Source organism: Sceloporus undulatus, chromosome 2, assembly GCF_019175285.1.
Source record: "Sceloporus undulatus isolate JIND9_A2432 ecotype Alabama chromosome 2, SceUnd_v1.1, whole genome shotgun sequence".
NCBI classification, from domain to species: domain Eukaryota; kingdom Metazoa; phylum Chordata; class Lepidosauria; order Squamata; family Phrynosomatidae; genus Sceloporus; species Sceloporus undulatus.
The window spans coordinates 193,723,228-193,750,265 of record NC_056523.1 but is presented as its reverse complement, the minus strand read 5'-3'; the positions used below and the strand labels follow the sequence as shown (position 1 = coordinate 193,750,265).

Genomic DNA, 27,038 nt, shown 5'->3' with positions numbered 1-27,038 from the left:
TCAACAAGGAGGAACCTGCACACTTGGGAAATTCCTCTAAAGGGAGATTTAGGGAATGGGAGATTCCCAATGGGAATATTAGTAGCACATCACTGTGACTTTGTGTAATAAAGATAAAGGTAAAGGTTTCCCTTTTGACAAGGTTGTCAAGTCATGTCTGACTCTAGGGGGTGGTGCTCATCTCCGTTACATCACCTTAAATAGAGACAGCCACCTTCTATTTTCAATGCTATGGTCTGGGTTCTGGAAGTGTATTTTGTAATGACAACTGGTTGGCTCAAAGTGCTGGGTGAAACGGCATCCAGATTCATCCAACGTTTGAAGAGAACCTGGGTGCAAGGTTTTCATTATATCTTAGCTGAACTTGATAGGGCTAGGTAAAATGACTTTGAAGGCCAGATTGAATCTTCAGAATCCACCAGCTGGTCCTCCCTGGCCTTGAGGGATTCTGGCAAAAAATAATTGGATTGCATCTATCCAATAAGTCAGTAGAGCCCTGGGGTTGGGGCAAATAACCCTTGAGGCAGAATCTATTTTCCAAATCCACCCACACTTCAATAGCTTTCTTCTGACCTCCTCGTGTACATGTAAACCCTGTGCTAAAGCAGAGGAAACCATAAAGCAGGTTGTCCTGGTTTTATTTCCTGCACTCTGATAGAAATTTTCATCTGGTGTGTTAAGGCAAAAAAAAAAAAAAAAAAGTTATTGTTGGACATGAATGGTGTTTGAAGAGTTAAGCAGTGTTGTTGGTTTGGTTTTTTTTTGGGGGGGGGAGGGTACCAGGTACTTTTTAAATTGTATTTTACCATTTTCAGGGGAATTACTTTTCATTTCTGCAAACATATACCAAGAGGACAGGGGGAAATTTTTAGAAATGTCTGAAGTAACTATCTGCCAAGTCCTAACTCTGTCCCATTTGGCTGATTTCCCTTGTGCTGAATTCACTGGAAGAACTGTAGCAGCCATTACTTAGATTATAATAGCTGTAGACCTTCACTGAAGCTGGCTGAATGAGACCAACTTGATAGAACTGGTGAACTTTAAATTGCACACATTCGTCTTTCAAGTGAGAGACCTGGGATAAGGAGAGAAAAGAGAAAACAAGTCTTCAAGTGCCAGCCTGCCAAGGGAGGCAATTCCCCCCACCCCACACATAGATTTCCCAAGCTGTCTTAAGGAAACTATCCTATAATTTTGTTTCTATTCGGGGTTCATGTTTGCCAGGACAGCTCAAGGATCAGGTTTTGTTTTTGTTTTTAATATGGGGATCCAATGTTTATGGGACTCAAGGACATAACAAGAATAGGCCATATATGACAAAGACCAGTGGGTTAGAATGTCAATTCAGTCTTGCCAACATTAATCTGCCAACTCAAGGATGTGGAGCAGCACTGAGCCTGGCACTTTGGGCATATATTGTGCCTCACCAACTATTTCTTGACAAATATCACACTCTTACCAATCCCAAGCAGGCCCCACCATGACAGTAGGGGGTAGTGTATGTAAATGTGTGTTACCAAGTACCAGATGATCCACAATTTCTTGAGTGGCATTGCCAGACATTTTTTTAATCCTGAACAGTGACATCATAATGATGGGGCAGGTTCAGACATCATCTTAGTCTAGTCATCTAGTCCAGGAAGCTAAGCAGAGTCAGCCCTGCTTAGGACTTGGATGGGAGACAACTAACAAATACCATGTGCTTTAGGTACTATTTTCAAGGAAGGAACTGGCAAAACCACCTCTGAGTATTCTTTTCCTAAGAAAATCCTATGAAACTCATGAGGTTGCCATAAGTGGGCAGGTGACATGAAGTCATATATACACACACATAGTGAAATCCAGATATAGGTGAGGGTCAGGGGAAATTCTGCAAAGACAATTGGGGCAGGAAGAGGGGCTTCCAATACCATAGCCCACTTCTGAGTCCTAAAGCTTGGTATTATTGTATAATTGAACTCAGCATGAGAGGGTTCCTTTTATATTTACGAGTTTTATGGAGAGCAATGTTTTGGATTCAGAAGTGGGCTACAGTATTGGAAGCACCTCTTACTCTCTTAACCGATTGTTTTTGGCAGAATTTCTCCTACCCCTCACCCATATCTGGCTTTCACCATGTGTATGTATATGTGACTTCAAGTTTAACCAACCTTACACAGCCAAACAGAGCACAACATCACCTTCTCACTTTATATAGGGCCTGATGCAATTTGGGATGTGAAGACAAAATTCTTCTTGGGATATCATAAGAGGAGAAAAATATATTTTAAAATATACACATCCATCCCAGATTTCAAAAAAGTTACTTTTTACAATCCCAGAATTTCACACCCAGAAAATATGGTGGCCATACTGTTTGGGGTGATTCTGGGAGCTGCAGCCCCCAAAAGCAACTTTTCCTAGCTCTGACACATCCCATTGTCTTAATGCATAATCCTTGCCTTAACACACACCAGAGCCAACCTAGCTATATCTGTACACTAACTATTCCAGCCGTTCCACAGAACTCTCCCATAAGCCTTTACCTTGTCCAAGTAAATGATGAGGTTCCCCCTTTCAGAGTAGCCTTTGTCAATTTCAAATTTGGAGATATATCTGTCGACTCCTTCAGAAAGCTAAACATTAAAAATGCACAAGAGACTTAGTTGGTACATGGTATATGCCATTCCTCAGGAACAAAATTTGTTTTTCATTTCAAATGCAGCAAAAAGTCAAAGTAGGCTTACAATTACACAAGCTATTTCTTTGGTCTCACCATGTTTGGAACAGGCTGTTTTAATAATAATAATAATAATAATAATAATAATAATAATAATTTGTTTTATTTATATACCGCTATTCCAAAGATCATAGCGGTGAACAGCAAGTAAGCTAATTAGCCCTCAAGAGTCTGGGTACTCATTTTACCTCGGAAGGATGCAAGCCTGAGTCGAGCTTGGGCCCTATTGCTGGTCTTGAACTCGCAACCTTGTGGTTTTGAGTGAATGGTTGCAGTACAGGCATTTAACCACTGCGCCACCAGGGTTTTGTTTCTACTGCATTTTGAATGGTGAGGCAAAAACTAAGGTGAGGCTTTTCCAGTTACAGCCACAAAGCTCTTCCCCAAGTCTGCTTACTCACATATAAATATCAGATTTAAGAGATAAAAACCACTCTACATGTGCTCAAAGAAAAGTGATTCAGCCCCATACTGAGTCTACTGTTGGTATTTAAAAATTCTCCAGATGAACCTTCACTATACATACATGTGACATCTTCACTACACATACATGTGGGAAAGAAATAAAATTATCTCTTAGCAAAGGTCCAGTTCCAGTGGCAGCTGATTCCTTCTATGTCTATGAAGTAGTCACTCCCTAACATGATCAACATACTTTTAGGGTAGGATGCAGCACATTGCATAGATTCTTGAAAGTTCAGATGTAAACTTGGAGCATCTATCTATGTCTCTTCTTTCCTCCCTCCTGTTTCTCTCTCCTGGCCCATGATTAATTTTCGCACTGTATGTTCCTTGCTGGTAGGGACCTATATATAGTACTATAAAAGCAAAAAAGGAAGACTATATAATAAAAGATAACTGTAAGGAATTGGCTGGGGAAAAATTAATCAGCTGGTGGTGGCTATTACAATTAATCCCAAATCTATCTCTCTGTGTAGATCTAATGTCCATGGTGAATGGCGGTATATAAATAAAACAAATTATCATCATTATTATTATTAAAAGCTTTTTACTGACTGCAGGGAATTTTCAAGACCAGTACATTCAAAGGATGAGTTAAGCAGCCATTTCCTGCATAAAGCATGGCTCACATACCCTTTTAAGGTCATTAACATCAGGTGCAAAACCAGTGAGCATGGAGACATCGATGATTGACATTGTAGCATCAACTTCACCAAGATACCTAGAATCAGGAGCAGAGAGAAGATAACCCAGAAAGATCTTAGCAATTGATTTGGTTCCAGTTCTGTAAGCTCAGTTCTTCATATTTTCAAAGTGGTTCTACTTGAAAGGTGGAAAGTGAGATCTAGCATATCACTAAGACATCTGCCCTTCATTAACAATACAGTTCTGTAAAGACTTATAAAATATCTAAATCTGTGCATGTGTGTCAAGGATCATTATTTTTATAAGTTAGACAACTTCCCTAAGTTCACAAGTGGAGGTGCGGAAGCTGAACCAGCATTTGCAAACTGTAAATTGGACATCACATCAAAGGAGAAAACCTGCAGCACATTAAAACCTGTGTCTGTTCCTCGCGTTCTCCCTCCATTGTAGGCTAGAATCCTCTGGCCATGGTTAAGAACACTTCCTCATTCAGATGCAGTGAATTGCAGCTCTCATCAGCCTTAAACACAACATGCTATGATAAGGGATGGTGAGGGCTGCAGTCTATCAACACCTGGAGGTGTATGTTCACATCCATTCCCTATTTTAAACAAAGTGGTATAATCCTATAAACATACAGTCGGCCCTTCTTATACACAGATTCAAGCATCCACGGTTTGAAAATGTTCAAAAAAAAGAAAAAAGAAAAAAGAATAAATTTCAAATATCAAACCTTGATTTTCAATTTTTTATAAGGGACACCATTTTGCTCTGTCATATTTAATGGGAACTGAGCTTCCACAAATGTTGTTATCCACAGGGGATCTTGGAACCAAACCCTAGAGTATAACAAGGGTCCACTGTACAAAGTTGATCAAAATGGAGCTCTTCAATTGTTGCCCTTTGGTTTCTCATGCATTCCTTTCCAACCAGTACAGGTTGGGAGTAGGATATATTCAACTGCTTTGCTAATCAGATTCAAAATATCTCAAACTTGTGAAAATGGAAAGCATTTGGGGAAATATTCAGTTAGCTAATTCCTTGTAAAGCAGTAATTTCTGCTCCACCTAATTATTCACCTGAACCTCCAGTTATGACCCAGTTCACCACTCTTACCTTGTGCAGATTCTGATGCTGACAGCTTGCAGGGATCCCTTTAACTCCTTCTGACCTAGAAATTGTTAAGATAAATTGGGAAATGATCAGTATTCATACAAAATTCATGCTGCACAAATTGTTCAGTGACAGCCTTAATTGTGCAAGTCTCTGTGAAAAAAAAAAAGTGTTCATAGGCCACCCACTTCCTCCACTTCTGGCCACCCAGTAATAGGCCCCTTCTGTCCATACTGGCAGATTTTCACATAGTACTTCAAGATCCGTTTCAGCCTAGATTCTAATTTGCGTTCTAATTCATGAAAAAGAGTTACATGCATGTACAAGATTGATCTGGAATAAAACTTTGCATTGTCATTTGTGGCCATTGTGCCACTCCTTTATTTTCTGAACAATTTTGCCTCTCCTTTTCCCTCTCCCCTTTCCTCTCTCTCTTATGTTCTTCCCTTGCTCTCAATCTCTGCCCCAGCTGAGTTTTTAAATGGTGTGTTGGCACCACTGCACCCATATCTGTCTATTTAAGTTCCTATATTGTTTTCAGAGAATAAACAAGGTCACCTCCGTATGCAGCCTCAAGATGAACCCTTTCATTAGTAATCTGGACTTTTTTAAACCTAGCTTGTAAGGTAAAGTAAAGGTTTCCCCTTGACATGAGTGTCTAGTCATAACCAACTGTAGGGAGCGGTGCTCATCTCTGTTACTAAGTTGAAGAGCCAGCGTTGTCCAAAAATGACTCTGTGGTCAAGCGGCCAGCACGACAGCACAGAACGCTGTTACCTTCCCATCAAAGTGGTATGAGTCGGCCCTTCTTGTACACAGATTTTTTTTATATATGGATTCAAGCATCCACGGTTTTAAAATGTTGAAAAAAAAATCAAACATCAAACCTTGATTTTCCATTTTTTATAAGGGACACCATTTTGCTATGTCATTATATTTAACGGGACTTGAGCATCCATGGATTTTGTCATCCACGGGGGGATCTTGCAACCAAACCCCAACATATAACAAGGGTCCACTGTACCTATTTATCTACTTGCATTTGCATGCTTTTGAACTGCTAGGTTGGTAAAAGCTGGGACTAGTGACAGGAGCTCACCCCATGTAGCACTCAGGCCTTTGGCCAATTTGTTCAGCCTGTAAGAATGAACATAAATACTGGAAACACAACCCCTGAAGAGCAAATCAAAAATTGGAAAAATTCAGGAATACAGGCAAGTGGAGCAACTTGTTCAGCACGTGTATACATCATCCAGCTCAACACTATAAAAACACTGTTGCTAATCCTTACAAATTTGAGTTAAACTGGGGGGGGGGTCTAGTCTTCATTAGAACCTGGAATGTCTATCAGAACTAAGTTACCATTGAGACTTACTCAGCTGGAGGGGTTCAACAGTAACATCAAGGTTGAATTTCTTGCACTCAGCAGCATCTGCTTTCATCTGTGCATTATACACTGTTAAAACAGTCATAGTTGCTTTTCCTTTGCCTGAGGCTTGCACAGTGAAATCTTCATTGAGCTTGGTCTGAAAAACCAGAGTCAACATGTCCATGGATTCACTTGATTCATTTGATTTTATACAATACTGTTGTTGTTATTATTGAGATATTATTAACCTGTCTTGAAACAAAGGTAGGCATTAGGTCTATAAAATAAATAAGAAAAATATATTTTATCATGTGTATGATGGAGATAATATGGAGGGGGGGAGAAAACTCATCTGAGTACATCTGAGGATGTACTAATCAAATTCTACTCTCATAGAATCATAGAATCATAGAGTTGGAAGAGACCACAATGGCCATCCAGTCCAACTCCATTCTGCCATGCAGGAAATCTCAATCAAAGCATACCCGACAGATGGCCATCCAGCCTCTGTTTAAAGAACTCCAAGGAAGGAGACTCCACCACACTCCCAGGGAGTGTGTTCCACTGTTGAACAGCCCTTACTGTCAGGAAGTTCCTCCTAATGTTGAGGTGGAATCTGTTTCCCTGCAGCTTGCATCCATTGCTCTGGATCCTAGTCTCTGGAGCAGCAGAAACCAAGCTTGCTCCCTCCTCAATATGACATCCCTTCAAGTATTAACAGGGTTATCATCTCACCTCTTAACCTTCTCTTCTCCAGGCTAAACATCCCCAGCTCCCTAAGTCGTTCCTCATAGGGCATAGTTTCCAGACCCTTCACTATATAGCTGCTGCCGCATGGCGTTTGGGTGCTTCACCAAAGGGGCATCATCACGACACTCACTGTCTGAATGGGCATGCATCAAGATGGCACTTGGGCAGCACGGTTAATACTTTGAGCATGAGGATGCTCAGCCCTCACACTGCCCACAGGATGGTGCTTTTTGCCGGTTTGTGCCAGGCCTATGTTGGCTCTATGTGGGCTATTTACAGCAGCATTATAAATTTTTTGGAAATGCAAGAACTGAATTTTTTCATGGCATTTATTTCTTAATAGTGGGATTAAACAAGTTTGTGGTGCCTTGGAGATGGACGATCCACTTGCAAATGAAACTGTACACAGCAGTTTATGGTTTCACTGATATTTTAGATTCTGGCTTCACTGAGCCTTATGTTGCCAGCCCTTCCCAAAAAAAAAAAAAAAAAAGATTAGGGACCTTACAAATCCAAACAAAAAAATAAGCAACCATTTCCAGAACAGAAACAATGTGTAAAACTCATTGAGATAAGCAATAGGTAAAAAATAAATAAAACTTGCTCAAAGGAAGGCTATACCTCTGCTGTCCTGGCCAGAAGGGCACCCTGGAAGTCAATTCTGAAACGAACTGGATCTTGACGTTCTGGCAATTTGATAACAACATTCATGTTCAGGTCCTTATGTGTAGCTATCTTGATCTCGTATTCAGCAAGAGCTTGGAACACCATGATGGTTGCCTGAAATAGCAGAAGGAAAGTGAAGCTAGTTTACCTTGACGTGGCTAGGAAGCCAACATCTGGTAACAATGGTTACCAGAGAACTGGAGAATACTGAATGCAATTCCATAGTTTTAGGCATACTTTATTAAACATTCATGGATTTATGGCTGAGGGACCAGATATAAAATCACAGATGGGCCACTGATTCAAGGCCCAAGCTCAGTGCAGGATCTCCAACTAAAACATCCCCAACAAGTAGCTGTCCAGTCTCTTTTTGAAGACATTCTGAGGAGACCCCATCACTTCTCTAGCAATTAGCAAAATGGTCTTACTGTCATGAAGTTCCTTCTAATGCCCAGTTGAAATCTACCCTCCTTGTAACTTCAAACCATTAGAATTGGTCCTGCCCTCTGGGGCAGCAGAGAAATTCCCCCATATAAGGCTAGCATGTCAAGGAAAAGGCTGCCACAGATCATAGAATCCTAGTATCATAGAGGTGGCAGAGACTACAAGGGAGATCCAGTCCAACCCCCTGCCATGCAGGAACTCACAATCAAATCATCCCTGACAGATGGCCATCCAGCCTCTGCTTAAAGACCTCCAAAGAAGGAGTCTCCAACACACTCTGAGGGAATGTGTCCCACTGTTGAAAAGCTCTTACTGTTAGGAAGTTCCTCCTAATGTTGAGCGGGATCCTAGCTCCATGATATACTAGTTCTATATATGCAAGGAATTATTCTGTATGAAGGCTCTGCCTGCCGATTGCAGTAGAAGAGCCAGTTCATTTTCATACAACCTGAAATGAAAGACAGCTTTTGATAAGACAATGCCACTCCCAGAACAACAGAAGTAAAATGTTCACCTGGGTTTGTCCGTATGTTCCACCATAAAACTTCTGCTCCGTCAGCCACCTGACAATCAGGCCAGTGCCATCATATTTCTCCATTTTCAACAAGGCCAGCAAAGCATAGGAGGTGCTTTCGATGTTGTAGGTGTGAGCATTATTTTCTTCCCAACGGTTCCCAGCTAAATATGGAGAACAATCTTGGCTGAACAGCTCTTGAGAGCATATGAACTCAGTATCCTAATTTCCACATTCTCCTCAGTTTCTCTTAAAAATACCACCAGTTTCCTGTATAATACATACCAAACAGACTGCTGCCTACCTATCTCACCTTGTACTCCTACCCACTCACTGGAAAAGCTGCTGGAATGCCAATGCTGTTAAAAAAATATAAATGTACAAACACATCCCAGAGAGAACTGACAATGTCTGGAATGCCCCTAACTTACCATTTCATGATAACCAAGATGGAAAAAAACCCTTTAGTTATCTTTTCAGCTAATGTTAACTTGACAACTGTCTAAGAAATCCATGCATTAGTTGGACATAAGTAGATATTTCACATAATTTTCAGTTGCTCTAACAGAAGTTTGGCAAGAGGCTAATTTGAATTAAAAATTCAAGACAGAAGGATCCTCTGATGAAGGATCAACTGAGTGCACCTTTGAACAAGCCACCAGAGTAGAATGAAAACAAGGGGGGAAAGTGCTTTTCTTTCCATCCTAGCTGCTGGCCAGCAGGAATAAGAATGTGTCCTAGATCAATTTCCACACATTAGCTCTGAGGACTTCTGCTGTGCAAATCTCTCACTTCACTCATAGCAACCTGTGTTTAGCTTTTGCCTTGGCTGCTGCTGCTGCTAAAAAGAACTGCCTGTCATTTTGCTCCTGTCCAGTGCAGTGCTGCAAAGGTACCTGTTGATGCAGCCATGAGTACCCTGTCATCGTTTAACCGTCCTGCTAGGGCCAAAGCATAGGCTGTGAGCGCTGTGGTGTAAGATCTTCCCAATGTATCATATTTCTTCATTAAATAGTCAGTAGCTTTGTTGATGCTGCCTTCTAGAACCTGCATTGCAAAGTTGTTTGGGACGGGGGGGGGGGGGGGAGGAGAAGCAAAGTATCCACATGTTAGGAGCATTTGGGAAGCAGTTTGCAAACATTTGGTGTAAACCAATTGGCCTGCATTATATGGAGCCAAACTCTCACTTACGCAATGAGCCATTCTGGACTTATTTGCACAAAATGTACCTCACCATTTTGGAAAGACCAGAGCACCAGATGGTGCACTGCTTGAGCACTCCACATGCACACACATACACACACGAGTCATTACCAGTTATCAAAAGTACTTGCTACACAACCTAGATGCCTTCCTTCTCTGAACAATTCTACACAATTATGTTGGTGGGACTTTATGCTTGGCCAGGATAGGATCTTAACTATTGCTAAGCTTTCACTACTGAGTGCTGATAAGTTTGCGGGCAGCTCTACTGGGCTTATTTGTGGATATTCAGGGGAAGGGAAGGTAATAAATAAACCATAATAAAAACAAATAAACCAATGCCACCTACCCATAAAATCTCTCCTGTATCTTTCACCAAAACTTCCACCACTGTCACTCCCAGCCATTACTCCTGTCTTTTACCTCTCCCTTTCTTTTGACCCATCCAAAAGTGTGATCTAATAATTCTTGGAGATTAAGAGCATTTGAACAACACATTAAAAGCAACAAAAACACTTTACTGCAGGAGTGGGTTCATCTAATCTTCCAGATGTGGTTGGACTGCAAGTCCCCACAGCCCTTGCCAACATAGCCAAAAGAAAGGTCTGTGGTATAGCCCAACAGCATCTGGAGGTCTACACGAGGGCTGCGTGCTTCCCTTCCTTGCTTTGAATGAAGGGTGCAACCAGTTGGGTTGCTCTTGGGTCTTGAGAGGTTGTAATGCTGAAGGTGGACTAATGGATAGGTTAATAAGGAACAAAAAATGACAACGTGAAAAAGAATGAGGTATCTAATTATATTATAAGAAACAGCAACCTCTCTTAATCATTCTCACTACAGATGTACTTACATTGACATGTTTCGCACAGAGGCTTTTGGATTCCAGCAAAGCAACCAGGACGAAAGCTGTTAAGGACACCTCTGGTTCAGCACCCTTATAGCCTCCCTAAAAGAAAGTCGAGAAGGAAAGAAAGCCAATACTGAATGCAGTAGCTAAACTTCAAAGCTGTCTAAGGTCCCTAATTTTTCCCCTAAATAGATTCAGCACCTCTGATAGTTTCTATAGAATTCAGACTAAGGGGATTATCACACGGGGGGGGGGGGGAGGAAAAGGCAAAATGCCAGGATAATTGAGCGATCGTGTGGAATATTTTCAGATGACATTGAGCTGAATTAATACTTCTGCTGGGAATAACCAGCAATGCTTGAGCAACAAACCATTTACAGGGAATTCCTGCGAATGGCTTCTCAATAGCACGACTGAAGCGATTTTATTCACACTATTGGGGAAGCAATATGGGATCTTTAAAATTTAAATGGGCTGCAGGAAGAAACCAGGATCTTCAAACTTTAAAGGGAGTGCAGGAAGCAAGCTGGGATTTTTAGACTTTAAAAGGACTTTTCACTTCCACTTTTAAACCCCTCTGTTTTTGCAATGTTACAGTTTTTACAATGTCCCTTATACAGTCGCCTCTCCATTTTTGCAGACTTGGAGTCCGTGTCTCTCATGTGTTTGCGGGTGGCAAATGGAGGGGAACAAAATGAGACACGTGTCACCATTCAAGCCAATGGGGCTTGAATATTGACGATTCTCCATTTTTACGTGCGGGGGTGGGGGGGGGGGGTCCAGAATGGATCCCCTATGAAAATGGAGGGGCAATTATAGTTACAGTCTTTCTTGTAATATATTTTCTGTCACTGTCTTGATCCCCCCCCTTCTCTTCCATTTGGCTGGGAAGAAAATAAAGGTGGAAGGAAAATTGAGATGGAGGTTTGTTAAAGCAAAAGACGATTTCTGTGAAGTTGATTTTTGAGATGCAGCATGTTTACAACATGTTTAGTACATTTAAAAAGGAACTGTAGTAAACAAGTAACTGTGGTGGAAATTCCTTTTTGAAATATAAAAACTATATATGCTCTGCAAAACCTAGAAATCTTAAGTTTCCTGAAATTTCTGTTACATAACCCAGGACTTGTAAACTTCAAAAGGATTGCTGAAAGTTATCCAGGTTTAAAGGGACTGCTGGAGGCAAGGACGCATGTACAAAATGATCAATGCCAATGTACTAATGATTCATTCACGGGTTTGTGTAAAAAGCAATTGCACTATTCTTTGGCTTTTAAGTTTCCGAATTGCGCGAAATAAAACTACTGAGCACTATAGTGCTACTGTTGCTTTTTGTTTTCATTACCACAATTATTTCTGGATTGGCCCTGGTGTGATAACATCCCAAGAACATTTCAGTAACACAGAAGCCGCCAACAGTCACTGTATGCAAAGGATGACATTTGAAACATGCAAGCCAGGGCGTATCAGACAACCCAAAACCTTAAGTAAACTAAGAGCACAAAAGATGCAAAGTATTCGGGGGGGGGGGGGGGGGTATTAGAGATTGCTGCAATTCCTCTAGTGGTCCCACATACCAATGGCAACTGTGTTTCCATCAGCAACCATAAAGTAGTAGTGCAGGACACCTTCTAAAACTATCATTCTAAAGACGTGTGGATATTTTACTACCCCTTCCTTAACAGATTTCTCCTTTTTCATATCCCTTGAAACCTGCTTTATCTTGACCTTCCTTGAACCTCTCTAGTTTTGCCTTCCCTTTATCATCATATTTTGCTACTACAGGTACTCCTATTGCAATTCCTTGCCTTTTGTTCACCCATTATGTCTATCTGGTACAAAACAGTCAGTTACTTAATTCCTGTGTTATGTTCTTCTGGGTATAAAAATCTCTGGGTTGTTGTTTTTTAACTGCAAAAATAACAGAAAGAAAGCATACCTGCATTCCTGCAGAAATTACAGGGGCATCTTCAGTGAAAATCCCATCGGGCTTTTGCTTCTCTAGAATCAGCCACTTCACACCTCCACAGACGATGTCTTTTCCAATAGTAGATACAATTCTGGAAGCCATGGCAAAAACTTTTACTACATATGCTGTTAGCCTATTTAAAAAAAACAACCCAAAGCATCAGTGGAAGCATATCCAAAAGGCTAGTAGTTTTTTGCTGTTGCCTTGAAATCGCACCTACAGAGCAATTGGCTGAAATGTTAAACAGTTCACTTAGAAGTAGGATACAAAAGGGAAACAAACCCCCTGGATTCATCCTACTGAAAAAGGTTAAAACAAGCAAGATTATTTTATTTGTCACACAAATCTTTAGTCTGAAGATGCCTGAGGTGCCTGAGTGTCTGAAAGCCTGAATGAAAAGCCAGCATAAGGCCAGACCAGGGGTAAGCAACTGCAGCTTGTACAGGAGCCAAATTTCTGCCCCCTGAGGCTTTATAGGGCTGCACAAAGAGCAAAAATATGGCCCTTCAAAAATGAAAACGCAACAACCAAAAACCACAGAGGTAGCCAGTCACCCTTCCAATCTACATAAATATAGTGCTATGATTCCACTTAAATTGCCATTCTGGGATTTACAGTTTCTTCAGAGGCACTAGAGGAGCTCCCAGGCTGAGAATTCTAAATGTGCCTCCCTAAACTGCAAGTCCCAAGATTCCATAGGATACTTGTTTGCTTGTTTGTTTGTTTTATATACTGCCTTCCCCCTGGAGTGGGACCCAAGGTAGTTCACAGAAGGAAACCAACCAAAATCCACCCATGCAATTTCAAAAACTCTCAAAATCTTCACAATTAAAACAAGATAAAATCACTTTAAAACTTACAACAGTATAGAACTAAATAAAACACATACCCCAACAACAAAACAAAACAAAACAGAATGTTATTTTGCATGGCAGCGAAATGAGAGCAGGTAAGGGGCTATTGCCCAAACTGGTATCCCTAAATCATCCTTCTCATATTTTATATCAACTTAATATTAAAAGGGACTTTGAGGGAGAGTGACTGTTGGATGACCTGGAAATGTCTCTATAGCAGGACATCTGGCCCTAGAGCAGTTGGCTCCAGCAAGGGAGCAAACAAGGCACCCACAACAAAAGATCACCCAAGACATCAGCAGAATCACTTTGATCTCTGGTGATGATGGGATTCCAGCAAAAGGAGATCATAATGCTTGCAAAGGCAGAGGGACATCTTAGAAGGCTGGAGTTTGCTTTTTGTTTTAGGAAGTAACACCATTCTCTGAACAGTTCCTGTAGCTATCAGTCCTTTACCTATGCAATCATCGACATGTTTACTACAACTCCCATCCAGTCTTCCTTCCTGGAAAACCATTTAGCTTGCAGTTAATCCATTCAGTCCTTGATTTCTCCCCTCAAGACATGTTTTACAGTATAAATATTACCCCCTGGACCACAGCTCTTTGGTCTACTTTGGAACAAGACACCCAAGTTGCCGGTTTCTCTAGGTACCTCAATACGCTGGCCAGTCCCACATGTCCCAGCAGCTATTGAGTCCATTTCTGCTCCAGACCTGCTTCAATTGAAATCAAGCCTCACCAGTTGGTAACGTATCACCATTAGCATGGCCTGTTACTGTTCACCTCTCCCATCTTTGTTTCTTAGCTCTTGTGTGTGTGAATGAGCATGTGTGTTTATGTGTGTGTTGCTCATTCGTTTAATAAAATTACTAAATTGATTTGGAATGGCTTCTGGGGTTTCTGGGTGATTTGGGGCCAATATGCATTGCATTAAGATCCCAAGACCACTGGCCATTAAAATGAATTCCAGAAGGTGGGAGCAACCACCAAGAAGGCTTTCTCTCATGTCCTCACTAAGTGAGCCTGCAATGGTGATGGGACTGAGAGAAAGCCTTCTTTTGAATATGTTAAGAGTTCTTGCAGGTTCATATGGGGAGATACAGTTTTTCCAATAGTCTGAACCTAAGCCATATAGGGTTTTATAGGTCATAACTAGCACTTTGAATTGTACCCGGAAATGAACTGGTGACCAGCAAAGCTGTTTCAACAAAGGAATTATATCTTCCCTATAACTAGCCCCAACCAGCATTCTGGCCACCACATTTTCAATCCATTGAAGTTTCCAAACAGATTCCAAAGGCAGCCCCACATAGAGTTCATTACATTAGTCCAAAAGGGATGTAATCAAGGCATGTGTCACCATAGGCAGATCTGACTTCTCCAAGAACAGCAGCTCATGCACTAGTTTTAGCTGTGTAAGTGGATTCCTGGTCATTACTGAAACCTGGGCATCCAGGCTCACAATTGGCTCCAAACTGCGAGCCTGAAATTTCAGGGGGAGTGTAATCCCATCCAGCAGTTACAGTAGTAGTAGTAGCAGCAGCAGCAGCAACTGTCTGCCTTCAAGTCATTTTTTACTAATAGCAACCATAAAGTGGTCCTATCATGGGATTTTCTTGGCACGATTTGTTCAGAGGAGGTTTGTCATTACATGAGAGCATGTAATTTGCCCAGGGTCACCCAGTGAGCTTCATGACTGAGCTGGGAATTGAACCTTGGTCAATTCATTCATTTTAATGGCCAGTCCAGACAAGACCCTATTCCCTGGTCTGCTTTACAACTGACCAGGAGCACCTCTGTCTTGTCTGGACTGGCCATTAAAATGAAATCAAAGTCTAGTGTACAGCATGGAAAGGCCCTAAAATTCAATTTCTGCCTTTGAAAATCAGTTTTTTAAAAAAATATTAAACAGTGTAGGGGAGGCATTTAAACTGTTTAAAAGGTACCACATACAATCCTGGAGTTACATTTTCCTCATACTAAGCTAGATCCTCAGAGTAGGCTTAGAGTGAGAAGTGGTAGGATTGAGTAGCTCAAAGAAACCTGGGATAAATTACGGACCTTACCACACAGGGCTCAGAAGTAGGGTCAGTTCACATTGGCCGATGCGTATTCGCATCATATCACATCACTCATTCACACTCACGCTTTCTGAATACGCTTTGCTGATTCGTATTTGTGTCATATCGCATCGTTCATTCACACCTGGGCGGCCTTCCAGATCGAGGTCTTGTGCATCAGCCAATGCGTATTCAGGCAAAGTGAGGCAAGTGCAGATTGGATAACCACACCAGCCCAATACAATGTGTATTGGCCGATGCGCATCGGAAGCTTTGCACATGCTCTGTGGGGCTCTGAATGGGGCGCAACATTTTTAACTTCTGGGGGTGAAGAATGAGGTCACTGTTTAGCATGGTATATCGCATGATTTGCTGCCTTTAGCCACTTACGAAAGGGGTATACACCATCTGTATGTGTGTGTGTGTGTGTGTGTGTGTGTGTATACACACACATACACACACACAAATACATACATACATACTTATATATATAATACATACTTATATATATACACATAGTGGTACAGCCAAAAGTGTGATGCCTTTTTTATGTGTACACACACATTTGTCTGTATAAGAGTTAATACACACACACATATTAAAAAAAACACTGTGCCACAGCCAAAAGTGTGATGCCTTATTTATATGTGTACATACACATCTGTCTGCTTGAGTGTTTATATGTGTGTGTGTGTGTATACACACACACACACACACACAGATATACACACATACACACATAGTGTTACTGCCAAAAGTGTGAAGCCGTATTTATATGTGTACACACACAGCTGTCTGTGTGTGTGTGTGTGTGTGTGTGTGTGTGTATATATATATATATATATATATATATACATACACATACAGATACATATACACACACGCATACACACACACACACAAACTGTGGAGCAGCCGAAAGTGTAATGCTGCATGTATATGCTTACACACACATCTTTGTGTGTGTGTGTGTGTGTATTTATATATATATACATACATATACATGTATACGCACATATACATATACATTCCCCTCCCACACATACAAAAGGCTTCTGCTGTATCTCGTTCAGTGGAAATATCGCTCCTCAGCCCTGGCAGTTCTGCTAAAAGGGGAAAGGGCCACTGGAAGGAGAAGGGGGAAATTCCAGCACAGCATCATGGGAAATCTTCAGGAGAACCAGTGGATTGGATGTACACACCAGCCAAAGCAGCAGAGGTTCCGCACTGGCCATCAATGCGGATCCAGCCGATCCCCTAATTTTGCATACTCGGAAAATGGAGGAGCCGGCTGCCTTCAGTTCGGAACCCAGCCGTGAATATGCATTGGCCAAAGCGCATTCACGTTATATCGCATTGGTCAATGCGTATTCTGAGCTCACAGGTGTGGTACACCAATGCGATATAACGCGAATACGCATCGGCCAATGCGAACTGACGCTACTTCCATGCTCAAAAAAACCCTGTGTGGTAAGGTCCTTAGTCAGTGACAAATCTCTCACTGATTAGTGAATAGAATTGAACATTTAATTACATTGTTCATATTTCTCCTTTTTTTCTTGGGGTACATGTGAGCATCATTTATCTTAGAATCTCTCATGGAAAATAACAAGAATAATGCAACAAAAAACCATTTTGTTAGATAAATTGGAGCAAGTGAATGAAAATGTTCACAAGTCAATGTGATAAGAGAGAAAAGATGCTGGCAAGTCCATCACAGATTTAAATATAGTTCTGCGGCAGTACTGTTCATACCAAGTGCTAGATGGGCGCTGTTGGAATGAAGCATAGGAGTGATCTGCTTTCTTGTGTACCAGCTGCTGGGCATAACCTGAAAATGCAAGAGGTGCAGGAGTCAGAGACGTTTGTGGAACACTAGTCTAGAATTTGCATCTAGACAGACAGAGTCATCAGTTAAACAAGTTCAGCCCCCCCCCCCTTCCCAAATCCCATGCTTCCCTTATTTCTTATGCTGCACTTCCTCATCTGTGTTGCTTTTCTGTTACATATTGCTTTGTCTTATTTCTTTCCTGCTTTCTTTTAGGCATGCAACTTCCACCTCAGCCCACAGCTGGAATCATCATCAGCCTGCCCAGAAAATTTCACTAACCAAGAGGCTGGAGAGGGAAGGATGCATGACCACCCTGATGCTTGATTTTTCCATTTAAAAATAAGTAGTTAGTTTACATCTCAATATCACAATATTCTCTGGAATCTATTTCTTCATAAACAGAGATGATAATTTCCTTCCTTATAAAAGAGTAGGGATATAATTCTTCATTAATTTCATTCTCAAAGAAAGCAGCATGCAATTTTCCAAATCTTTCCAGTTTGGATTATTTTTTGTAAAGGCCACCATTTCCAAGCTTGATGTGATGTGACCCTATGGGTGTGCCTGGGAGTGAGAGCTGCCCATTTCTGATTTAGGTATTCCTCTCACAAACCCCACCGCAAGGGAATTAGTCCTTTTATCTAGATATGCACACACAAAGACACAAAACCTGGAAGGGCCCATAATTCAGCCAGGGGTCATTCAAATGTGTTTTTTTAGCACAACTATGCAAATAATCCCATTCATGCACTCTGGATTTGTAATTCACATGATGGAACTGCATCTATGCACATCTCTGTGAGTTCAGCTGCTTGCACATGCCAGCACTCTAATAAAGATGGAGTCAATTGTGGAAATGTATCAGAAACATGTTCAAGGCATGCAGAGTTTTGTCCTGTGTCTGTTTATATCAATTACTCACTGCCAACATTGCAAATATATTTTAAAAACTCAGGAAAATCTGATATCAATTATCCTGGTGGGGGATAAGTGTTGTTGCTGTTTTGGCAACCCTCCCCCAAAAAACTTAATTGGATGCATTCAAAATGCATATGAACTACAAAGATTCAACCCAGATTATTGTCACCATCTGAATAAGCCCCAGACTCTGGTTGAATCAATCTAGAAATGACTTTAACAGATCGTTGCATTAGCTAGTAGAAGGACAAGTCCAGGGATGCTTGCTTGTTTTACCTTGCATGATCTGCTTGATCGCCTCATTCCTGCGACCCACACCGACCTTCTCCCATTGTTCGGTGGCATCAAGATAATGGGTGGCAATAACTGTGGGTGTCATTCTGATCATGTTCTGCTCCCCACAGCCAGAAGGGGTTATGAGGAGATGTTTCAGTTTGCTTCCATCGATGGAATCTTCAACAGTCTGAGCCACAGGGTCTCCTAACCACACACACACCAAAATTCATGTTAATCCCTGAAAACAGAAAGTCCCATGAGAACTATATAGATTGTGTTCTTAAAGGCTGCTGTGTATCTGTAGTGCCTTATGAGACTACTTCTCCTCCCCTTCCCTAGAACAAAAGAGATTATCGCACTGACTGTTTTCCGCCGATCATGGCACGAGCTGAGACCATGTATTATTGTACACCTCTGTGCCCAGATTGGAGGCATCCTATGCCATATCGGGACTTCTCTCATACTTTGTTAAAAATGGGAATTTTCCATTCTTATCAAAGTAATGGGAGAAGTCCTGATGGGGTACAAAATGCCTCCAATCTGGGCATGGAGCTGTGCGATAACACATGGTCCCAGCCTGGACCCAGACTCTGCCCAGATCAGAGGAAAAGTAATGCAATAATCTCCAAAATCACTCAGAGGACACCAAAAGCTGGTATAACTAGCTTTAAGGACTAATGTAAGAGCAATTTCTCTTATTAGTCTTATACAAGATGGGGCCATTGTGCCTATAGGAATCAGTAGTGGCTTGGGACTTCTATACTGTATAATCAAGATGGAGAATCTGCTTTGGGCTTCAGCTGAGCATAGGTTTAGCACCTTGGATCACTCCTTTAAAGTTCAGAAAAACTTTAATACCCAGAACAGAATCATCAACCACTGCACAGAAGCCACCAAATGCTACTGGTAGGAATAGTTTTGCTGAACCTTATATTCATTGAGATAAATCCTGCTACATAGAGGGAAGTGCACTGGATGGATTCTGAGAGTGATTCGGTTGCAATAGTGGGTTTTTGCTGGGAGGGGTTTGGACTCTGTTCACCTCTATTGTCCTAGAGTTCTGTATTTTAAATCAAGCTCTTGCCTTGGATAATAATTTTGGTCTCAGTTTCAGTCCCAGGAACAATATCCTCTAAAGGATTAGCTTTCACCAGCTCTTCTTGGATGCCATCTGGAAGAGAGAGAGAAAAATAAGTAAAGGAGGAAAATGACAAAGAAATATAAGTTACTTCCACATTCAACCCACTTAGCACTTCTTTGATATTGCACAACACAAACAAGTTTTATATATAAATCTAAAACTACACGAGTATTACAAAAACAAACAAACCACACCATTTCAAAACATAACAACAAATCTAACAACTAAACATAAACCCTAATGACTTCTCCCCAAATGGTGGCTACAACCTCCTATGTTCTATATTTCCTCTAATCAATTTGTATAGCTTTTGCTTCTTCTAGATAAACAATCTTAATTCATTTAACAAAACCTAAAACTGATATATTAAAAGACATTTCCCAGTCTTTTAAAAAAATGATCAATGATTTCTCTCTCAGCAAAACTGTCTACTTATCCATTTCAGCGAGTTCTACTGCCTTTATCTACAGCTGCAAGTGGGATTAAAAAGATGTTCCACACAGATCTGTACTCCAAAACAAGAGTAGCAGTAGCCTGAATTATGTTGATAGTTGCAACCAGAGTAGACCCATTGAAACAATTGTTGAATAATGAGTCAACATATAGGTAAATCTTACTGATTTAATAGGTCTGTTGGAGCTAAAGCTCTCAATAAGATTCAGGTCTATATGTGAACATATGTACTCAGATAGTTGATCTTAAAGTATGCATAATTTTACATGTAATGGTGTGTGTACAGTACATGTACTTTGTAGTGGGGGGTGTCACTTGGCTGGGTGTCACTCTTCTTCTGGAATGTCATCTGATGCAGTCTGCACCCTCCTAGTGATGCCACTGACACCAACCATCAATATCGCCTTGGTCGATGATCTCCGTCTGGGCATGGACAGGGGAAGCGTGTCCCTGTTAGTGCTCTTGGACATCTCAGTGGCTTTCGATACCATAGACCATGGTATCCTTCTGGGGCACCTGGCGGAGGTGGGAATCGGGGGCACTGCGCTCCAGTGGTTCCGGTCCTACCTCTCCGGGAGGTCCCAGATGGTGCAGCTGGGAGACATGCGCTCCGATGAGAGGGCCCTTACATCTGGGATCCCTCAAGGAGCCATTCTGTCTCCCATGCTTTTCAACATTTACATGAAACCGCTGGGAGAGATCATCCGGAGACATGGGGCGCGGTGTTATCAGTACGCTGATGACACCCAAATAGTCTTCTCTATGTCTCCGACTGATGCAGTGACCGGGATTGGCGTCTCTCCTCTCGTGGCCTGTCTGGAGTCGGTAATGGGCTGGATGAGGGACAACAGACTCAGCCTGAATCCAGAGAAGACGGAAGTACTGGTGATAGGTTCCCCCGGTCCGGGGCTGGCGGTGGTTCCACCTGTCCTGAACGGAATCACGCTTTCCGTGAAGGACTCTGTACGCAGCTTGGGGGTGCTCCTGGACTCGTCGCTCCACCTTACATCTCAGGTGGATGCGACGGTCAGGAGCACCTGTTATCAGCTTCGGCTGATATGCCAACTGTGTCCCTACCTCGACCGGGGAGACCTTGAAACTGTTGTACACGCCCTGGTAACCTCTAGGTTGGATTTCTGCAATGCACTCTACATGGGGCAACGCTTGTACCATACTCGGAAGCTGCAACTTGTGCAGAATATGGCAGCCCGTCTGGTCACTGGCACTGCCAGGGCCAGTCATATAACACCTGTCCTTAAAGACTTACATTGGCTGCCTATTCGCTTCCGGGCGCAATACAAGGTGTTGGTAATCACCTATAAAGCCCTAAATGGCTTGGGCCCAGGGTACCTGGAGGACCGCCTCTCTCCGTACAATCCGCCCCGCGCACTTCGATCTTCAGGGCAGCTACTGCTAAGAGTTCCAGAGGTGAAATATAATTCCACCTCTAGGAGGGCTTTCTCCATCTTAGCCCCAAACCTCTGGAATGTGCTGCCCTTCGAGCTCCGCTCAGCCACCTCCCTAGCCCAATTTAGGAAGGGGCTAAAAACCCATCTATTCGAACAAGCCTACCCCTGACCAGCAACTCTCCCCCCCCTCGTCAGCACTGTAGGCCGGCATGTTAATTTTATTGTTTTTATTGAATTGTTTTAATGTATATGTATGTATTGTTATTAGATGCTGTTCACCGCCCTGATTTTCAGAAGGGCGGTATACAAATAAAAATTTATTATTATATTATTATTTACTGTGAGAATTCTTGCTTCTCTGCAGTCCTCAATACTGCCTATTTTTCTTTCTGACATAGAAAACATGCTGAGCAGAACAGCCATAAAATGGGCAAGGTAAAAAACTGAAATACTACAGAATAGGGCTCCTGAGTTTTAAAGTTTAGTTTTCATTGGTACCTTAGAAACACAGGAAACCAGACGCTTTGTCTAATCCAGTATTCTGCCTGCTAGCAGTTCTCCAGTGTCACACAGAGGCCTTTTTTCATTACTTGCTACCTTGTCCTTTTAACTAGCGCAGCCAGGGACTCAATCTGCAATCTTCTTCCTATATTTATATGCCTTTGAGGTGGTTTTCTATACATTTTGTTTTGCAACACGACTATGCGAATAATCTCAGTCACACTGTCACATCTCCCCAGGGATCGGGGAGGATCACTTTCAAGCACTTTATAAGGACATCTATGTTGAAAGTGGATGTCCAAACCAAAATAGAGAGAATCTCCCAAAGTGGGCACTGGTGACTGATCAAGAACCTTGTAGCTCAACTGAGAATGAAGAAGGCTCCAAGGGAAGACTTGATACTTTCAAAAGCCATTAAAAACAATATGGAATTCTGGGACCCTGTTCTGGCCTCACCTTTCACCTGTATTGACAACTGCAGCCAAGTGCCCAATGATTGCAATCATTGTCCCATATTTTAAAAAGGAAGGAAGAATGATCTGACAACTACAGACCAATTAGTCTCCCCAATCTGAACAGCAAATGTTATGTGAGATACACACAGTGGTAACTCCAGACCCAGATGGAACAAGAAAATATACTTGCAGAGGAACAAGCTAGCTTTTGGGAAGGCTGATCCACCATAGATCAATGCCTTGTACTCCACAACTTCATGATTATTTCCAGTCTATGGAAACAGTCTGTGGAAACAGATGGTGACTAAACTTTCATCACTGGGCTTCTCTCCAGATCTTCTGCTCAGGAAGGGATACAATAAGGCTAAAACAATTATCAGACAACGGGTGGTAGATGTAGAGTGACAACTGGCTCTAGATACCGCTCCAACTTTTATTGCTAATGGCTCCAATAGATATTTTGCATCACCTATGGAATAGTTAGCAAACCTCAGAGTATCTAACCACTGGAGAGCCTTTACTTTGGCACGATGCCATGCCCTCCCCTCAGCGTTGTTGAAGACCAATATAAGAAGACCTCCTTCTCCTACAGACTATGTTCCTAGAGAGAATATACACTTGTCCCTCCATAGTTACTAGGGTTAGGGGCATAAGACCCCATGAATATGGAAAAACCGCAAGTAACAAAAACACCATGTTTTTACCTGAGAGGACACCTCTCCAGGTATCTCTAGGTCCTCCAGTGCAACTCTGTGGTCAACATCTGACAGACACTGACCATGGAACTGCACTGGAGGAGCTACAAATGCCTAGTAGAGTATTCTTTTTAGGTCTCTAGGTCCTTCACTGTGACTTTTGGTTAAAGTTGACCAAAGAGTTGTACTGGAGGACCTAGATATTCCTAGAGAGAACATATAAATAAATCATATTATTATTATTATTATTATTATTATTATTATTATTATTATTATATTAATAAAATCCGTGAATAATCAAATCCACAAATATGGAGGGATGAATGTATTACTCTAAATGCTCATACTATAGGGACATCCACCTTAGCCTTATTTCATCTCCTTACATAAATATCAATGATACACCAGTCAATTTGACATTTCTCTGTTGCTTTCAGACACCAACCCTGATACAACATATAATTTTGCCAGATTCTGTGCAGCTGCAGTTAAAATTTGCCAGGCAATGACCTCCACAGTAGATTAGTACCAGTCTTGTCTTTCTATACCAATGCTGTGCAATCAGAAAGGATTTTTAAATACTGTTCTAATCTGTGTTTTTATCTTCTTTTATTCTGTATCCCTTTTTTATCTGTGGTGGTTTATGACAAAGATTTTGTTCTATGATAAAGATTTTGTTCTATTTTAATCTCAGTTACACATTCCTGATTTGTTGCTTACACTATTTTTTAAATGGAACCACATCTGTGCATATCTCTGTGAGCTCTGTTGCCCTCACGTGTCAACACTGTGAATAAAGATTGAGTTTATGGTATGGATATATTTTAAACACATTCAATACATACACAATTTTATCTCAGTTTATCCTGGGACCTGCATAAATTGTGCACACAACCAACAATGTGAATCCTTCAGGATACAACAGGGGATGGGAGGATAGGATCGTATATTCCAGTTGTTATGGGTTTTTTTTGGCAGCCCCCCCCCCCCATAGTAAGACATGTATGTTCAATTTACATGTGAACAAGACAGATTCCACCCACATTCTACCAGGATTATTTGATCATCTAGACAAGCCCTTAGTGCACACAGCCATCTCCCTGAGCAGAAAGAATTCCCATTAGTATTTTATCTAGACGCACTGAGATCTGCTTTCGCAGGAAACAAAATGGAAGAAAGGGTTAAGCAATAAAGAAGTCTTTACAGGACTCAAGGAGCTTTTAAAGCATACACTGATGAAGAATGGTTTCCACTCACTTTTTCCTTTTATATCGGGTTCCAATTGAATGATATTAGTAAGTATTCTCTGCATTCCTTCAGGCTGATAAGGAAGAAAGTACAAAGATCACTTCAAAAGTCTAAGCAGAAATAAAATTAGTCTATCATGGCAGCAAAGAAGAACTCAAAATGACAACTTGAAAACACTAACAGCCACCTAGTTTCTGGTACAAATGCAGCATAGATCAGTAATGTACCAAAACATATTGTGCAAAAAGATTCAGGTCAGACCCAGAGACTCCAAGTAGGTAAATCATCCCACCTAAGTATCGGTGGCTGCTGAGCTAAAGATAGGTCCTATCTACCCTTAAATGGGTCTTAGTCATCATCGCTGCTGGATGTTTCCAAAATTTCTGCTCACCCAACAATTCGCTCAGCCCATGTAGAGACTTACGTACTGAGCAGGGATGGGGATGGGGAGCTCATTGTGCCCAGCCCTGCTATTATAACAATGTTAACATTGTGTTAACAGATGCCCTAGCAAACTGACAGAACTCACCAAAGAGAAGGCAAAACTCCTTTAATTCCTTGCGGTGTTACTTATGCTTGTCCTAAGATCATGGTGGCGATCCTATGGCAAGCATGCCAGAGATGGGATGCAAAGCCATTTTTACTGCCACACAGAGGGTGGGGAGGAGAAGGAGGAACAGGCGCACACCTTTTTCTCCTCTTCCTAATCATCATCTGGAGAGGCAGGTGAAGGCCCGGGAGGTGCAAGGGAGGAGGAATAGGTGAGTGCCCATTCATCCTCTTCCCAGGCCTTCAACTGCCTCCTGCATGGCATGCACCTGTCCTTCTTCCCCTAAAACATTCACCATCATTGTCCTGAGACATTTTGCAGTGCTCCCCACAACACACACACATATATACACACACACTTGCACACACAGAGAGAGAAAATCTAAAGCAAGCATTATTAGTTAGCATTATTTACTTATAAGCAGGGTGGTCTCTTATCAGGTTTTGTACATAATCCCACTTTACACTCATTCCAATTATTACAGAAATCTTATAGCACATTTGAGACTAATTGAAAGAAAGAAGTTGGCAGCATGAGCTTTTGTAGACTTAAGTTCATGCTGCCAACTTTTTTTCTTTCAGTCTCAAAGGTGCTACAAGATCTCTCTACATACCGATTCTACAGACTAACAACAGCTCTATCTTTGTATTCTAGTCACTGTTAATTACTCAGGCTTACATCCAATTGCTAGTCTCAGCAAGAGGAGGCCTGCTGAATCAATGCAAATATGATAATGGAACATTTGCATAAATTCCCAGAATTCAGTAGGTCTGCTCTAGCTAGGAATACCAACTGGATTTTGGCCATACATAGACTTTAGGAAAACACAAAGTTTGCAGTCATCACTCAATAACATGAATGTACAACACACTACTACTGTCAGGTCCTATTTCTTTATTTTAGCACTCTCTAACTTCTGTACATGTTGTACTATAACTGCCATCATCCTGATCCAGTCCAACAATCAGAAGAGCCAAGCCAGAAGCCATAAAAGTGAATTTTGTACATTTTGAATTTGTACATTAGGTGAAGTTCAAGTGAGTAGGCTTTCACTTCTGCAAGAGAGTACAAAGGCACACAGGGAGCTGCAGCCATGTGAGGCAACCACCTCCTCACATGGAAGCGATTCTGCAAGTGGGTAGTGTTAACTGGGCACCATCCACCAAGCTTTCAATTTTTATCATTAGATTACTGCCTACCTTCTTCAGAGGAAAAGTAAAATGCAAGTGTGCCCATATGTAGTTAAATGAACAACTGGAGGCACTAGAAAATTGTGATTAGCTTAGTGCAACAGTTCATAGGTTGGGTTATAGGGTTTTAGCTAATGTTTCCCCAGTTTAGAAGGTGCTATATTGCTCTTCAGAGTTGTAATGGTAATATATCCCCATCAGGCCCGGAGACATGTTGAAATTCTCACTGGAGCCAGGAAAGACAAGAAATGTATGCTATACCTAATCCTTAAACCTGTACTCCTTCATACCACACAGTCATAGCACTAGGATTCCACTTTGACTGTCATGGCTCTATTCTATGGAATCCTATTGTTTGTACTTTCATGAGGGATTTTGAATTCTCTACTAGTCAGTTCTAGTGTCTTCCCAAATAACAAAGTTCAGAATTACACAGGATGTAACCATGGCAGTTAGAGTGGAATTATAATGATATAATCAGAAAGAATGAAAAGGGTCCCCTGACTATAAACCTCAATGTATTTAAATTCTCACAGGCCTTCAAAAATTTACTGAATGCAAAGGGATTTTGTAGCCCCATTGAGACTGAGTGAAAAAAGATGTAAAATAACGTTTCATAGACTCAGTCTACTTCCTCAGATACATCTAAGGCAGTAGACTAAAAAGGTTACTACACATGATTTGTAAATCACAATTAGATCAGGAAAAAAGCAGCTTTGGCAATTCTTATCACACAACGACGCCTCTGACCCAT

The 27,038-nt window shown here is 41.5% G+C and overlaps 2 protein-coding genes across 2 annotated transcripts in view; both read right to left on the bottom strand.

Annotated features, from left to right (window-relative positions):
- LOC121920515 (complement C3-like) overlaps window positions 1-6,507 on the bottom strand; it is a gene marked incomplete at its 3' end in the record, with an annotated part of 11,495 nt that extends 4,988 nt beyond the window's left edge. The window contains exons 1-5 of the mRNA XM_042447653.1: window positions 6,315-6,507; window positions 4,943-4,997; window positions 3,815-3,902; window positions 2,526-2,615; window positions 970-1,075 (exon numbers count right to left, since the gene is read on the bottom strand). Coding sequence (XP_042303587.1) covers window positions 970-1,075; window positions 2,526-2,615; window positions 3,815-3,902; window positions 4,943-4,997; window positions 6,315-6,492 — 517 coding nt within the window. The remainder of the gene's footprint in view (window positions 1-969; window positions 1,076-2,525; window positions 2,616-3,814; window positions 3,903-4,942; window positions 4,998-6,314) is intronic.
- A 600-nt stretch (window positions 6,508-7,107) lies between these two features.
- The window catches only part of C3 (complement C3), a 54,927-nt gene continuing 34,996 nt past the window's right edge, over window positions 7,108-27,038 (bottom strand). The window contains exons 22-31 of the mRNA XM_042450300.1: window positions 24,554-24,617; window positions 19,727-19,813; window positions 18,643-18,846; window positions 17,373-17,448; window positions 12,672-12,834; window positions 10,736-10,831; window positions 9,579-9,729; window positions 8,683-8,846; window positions 7,680-7,838; window positions 7,108-7,527 (exon numbers count right to left, since the gene is read on the bottom strand). Of these exons, the coding sequence (XP_042306234.1) occupies window positions 7,504-7,527; window positions 7,680-7,838; window positions 8,683-8,846; window positions 9,579-9,729; window positions 10,736-10,831; window positions 12,672-12,834; window positions 17,373-17,448; window positions 18,643-18,846; window positions 19,727-19,813; window positions 24,554-24,617 (1,188 nt within the window). The 3' untranslated portion in view covers window positions 7,108-7,503. The remainder of the gene's footprint in view (window positions 7,528-7,679; window positions 7,839-8,682; window positions 8,847-9,578; window positions 9,730-10,735; window positions 10,832-12,671; window positions 12,835-17,372; window positions 17,449-18,642; window positions 18,847-19,726; window positions 19,814-24,553; window positions 24,618-27,038) is intronic.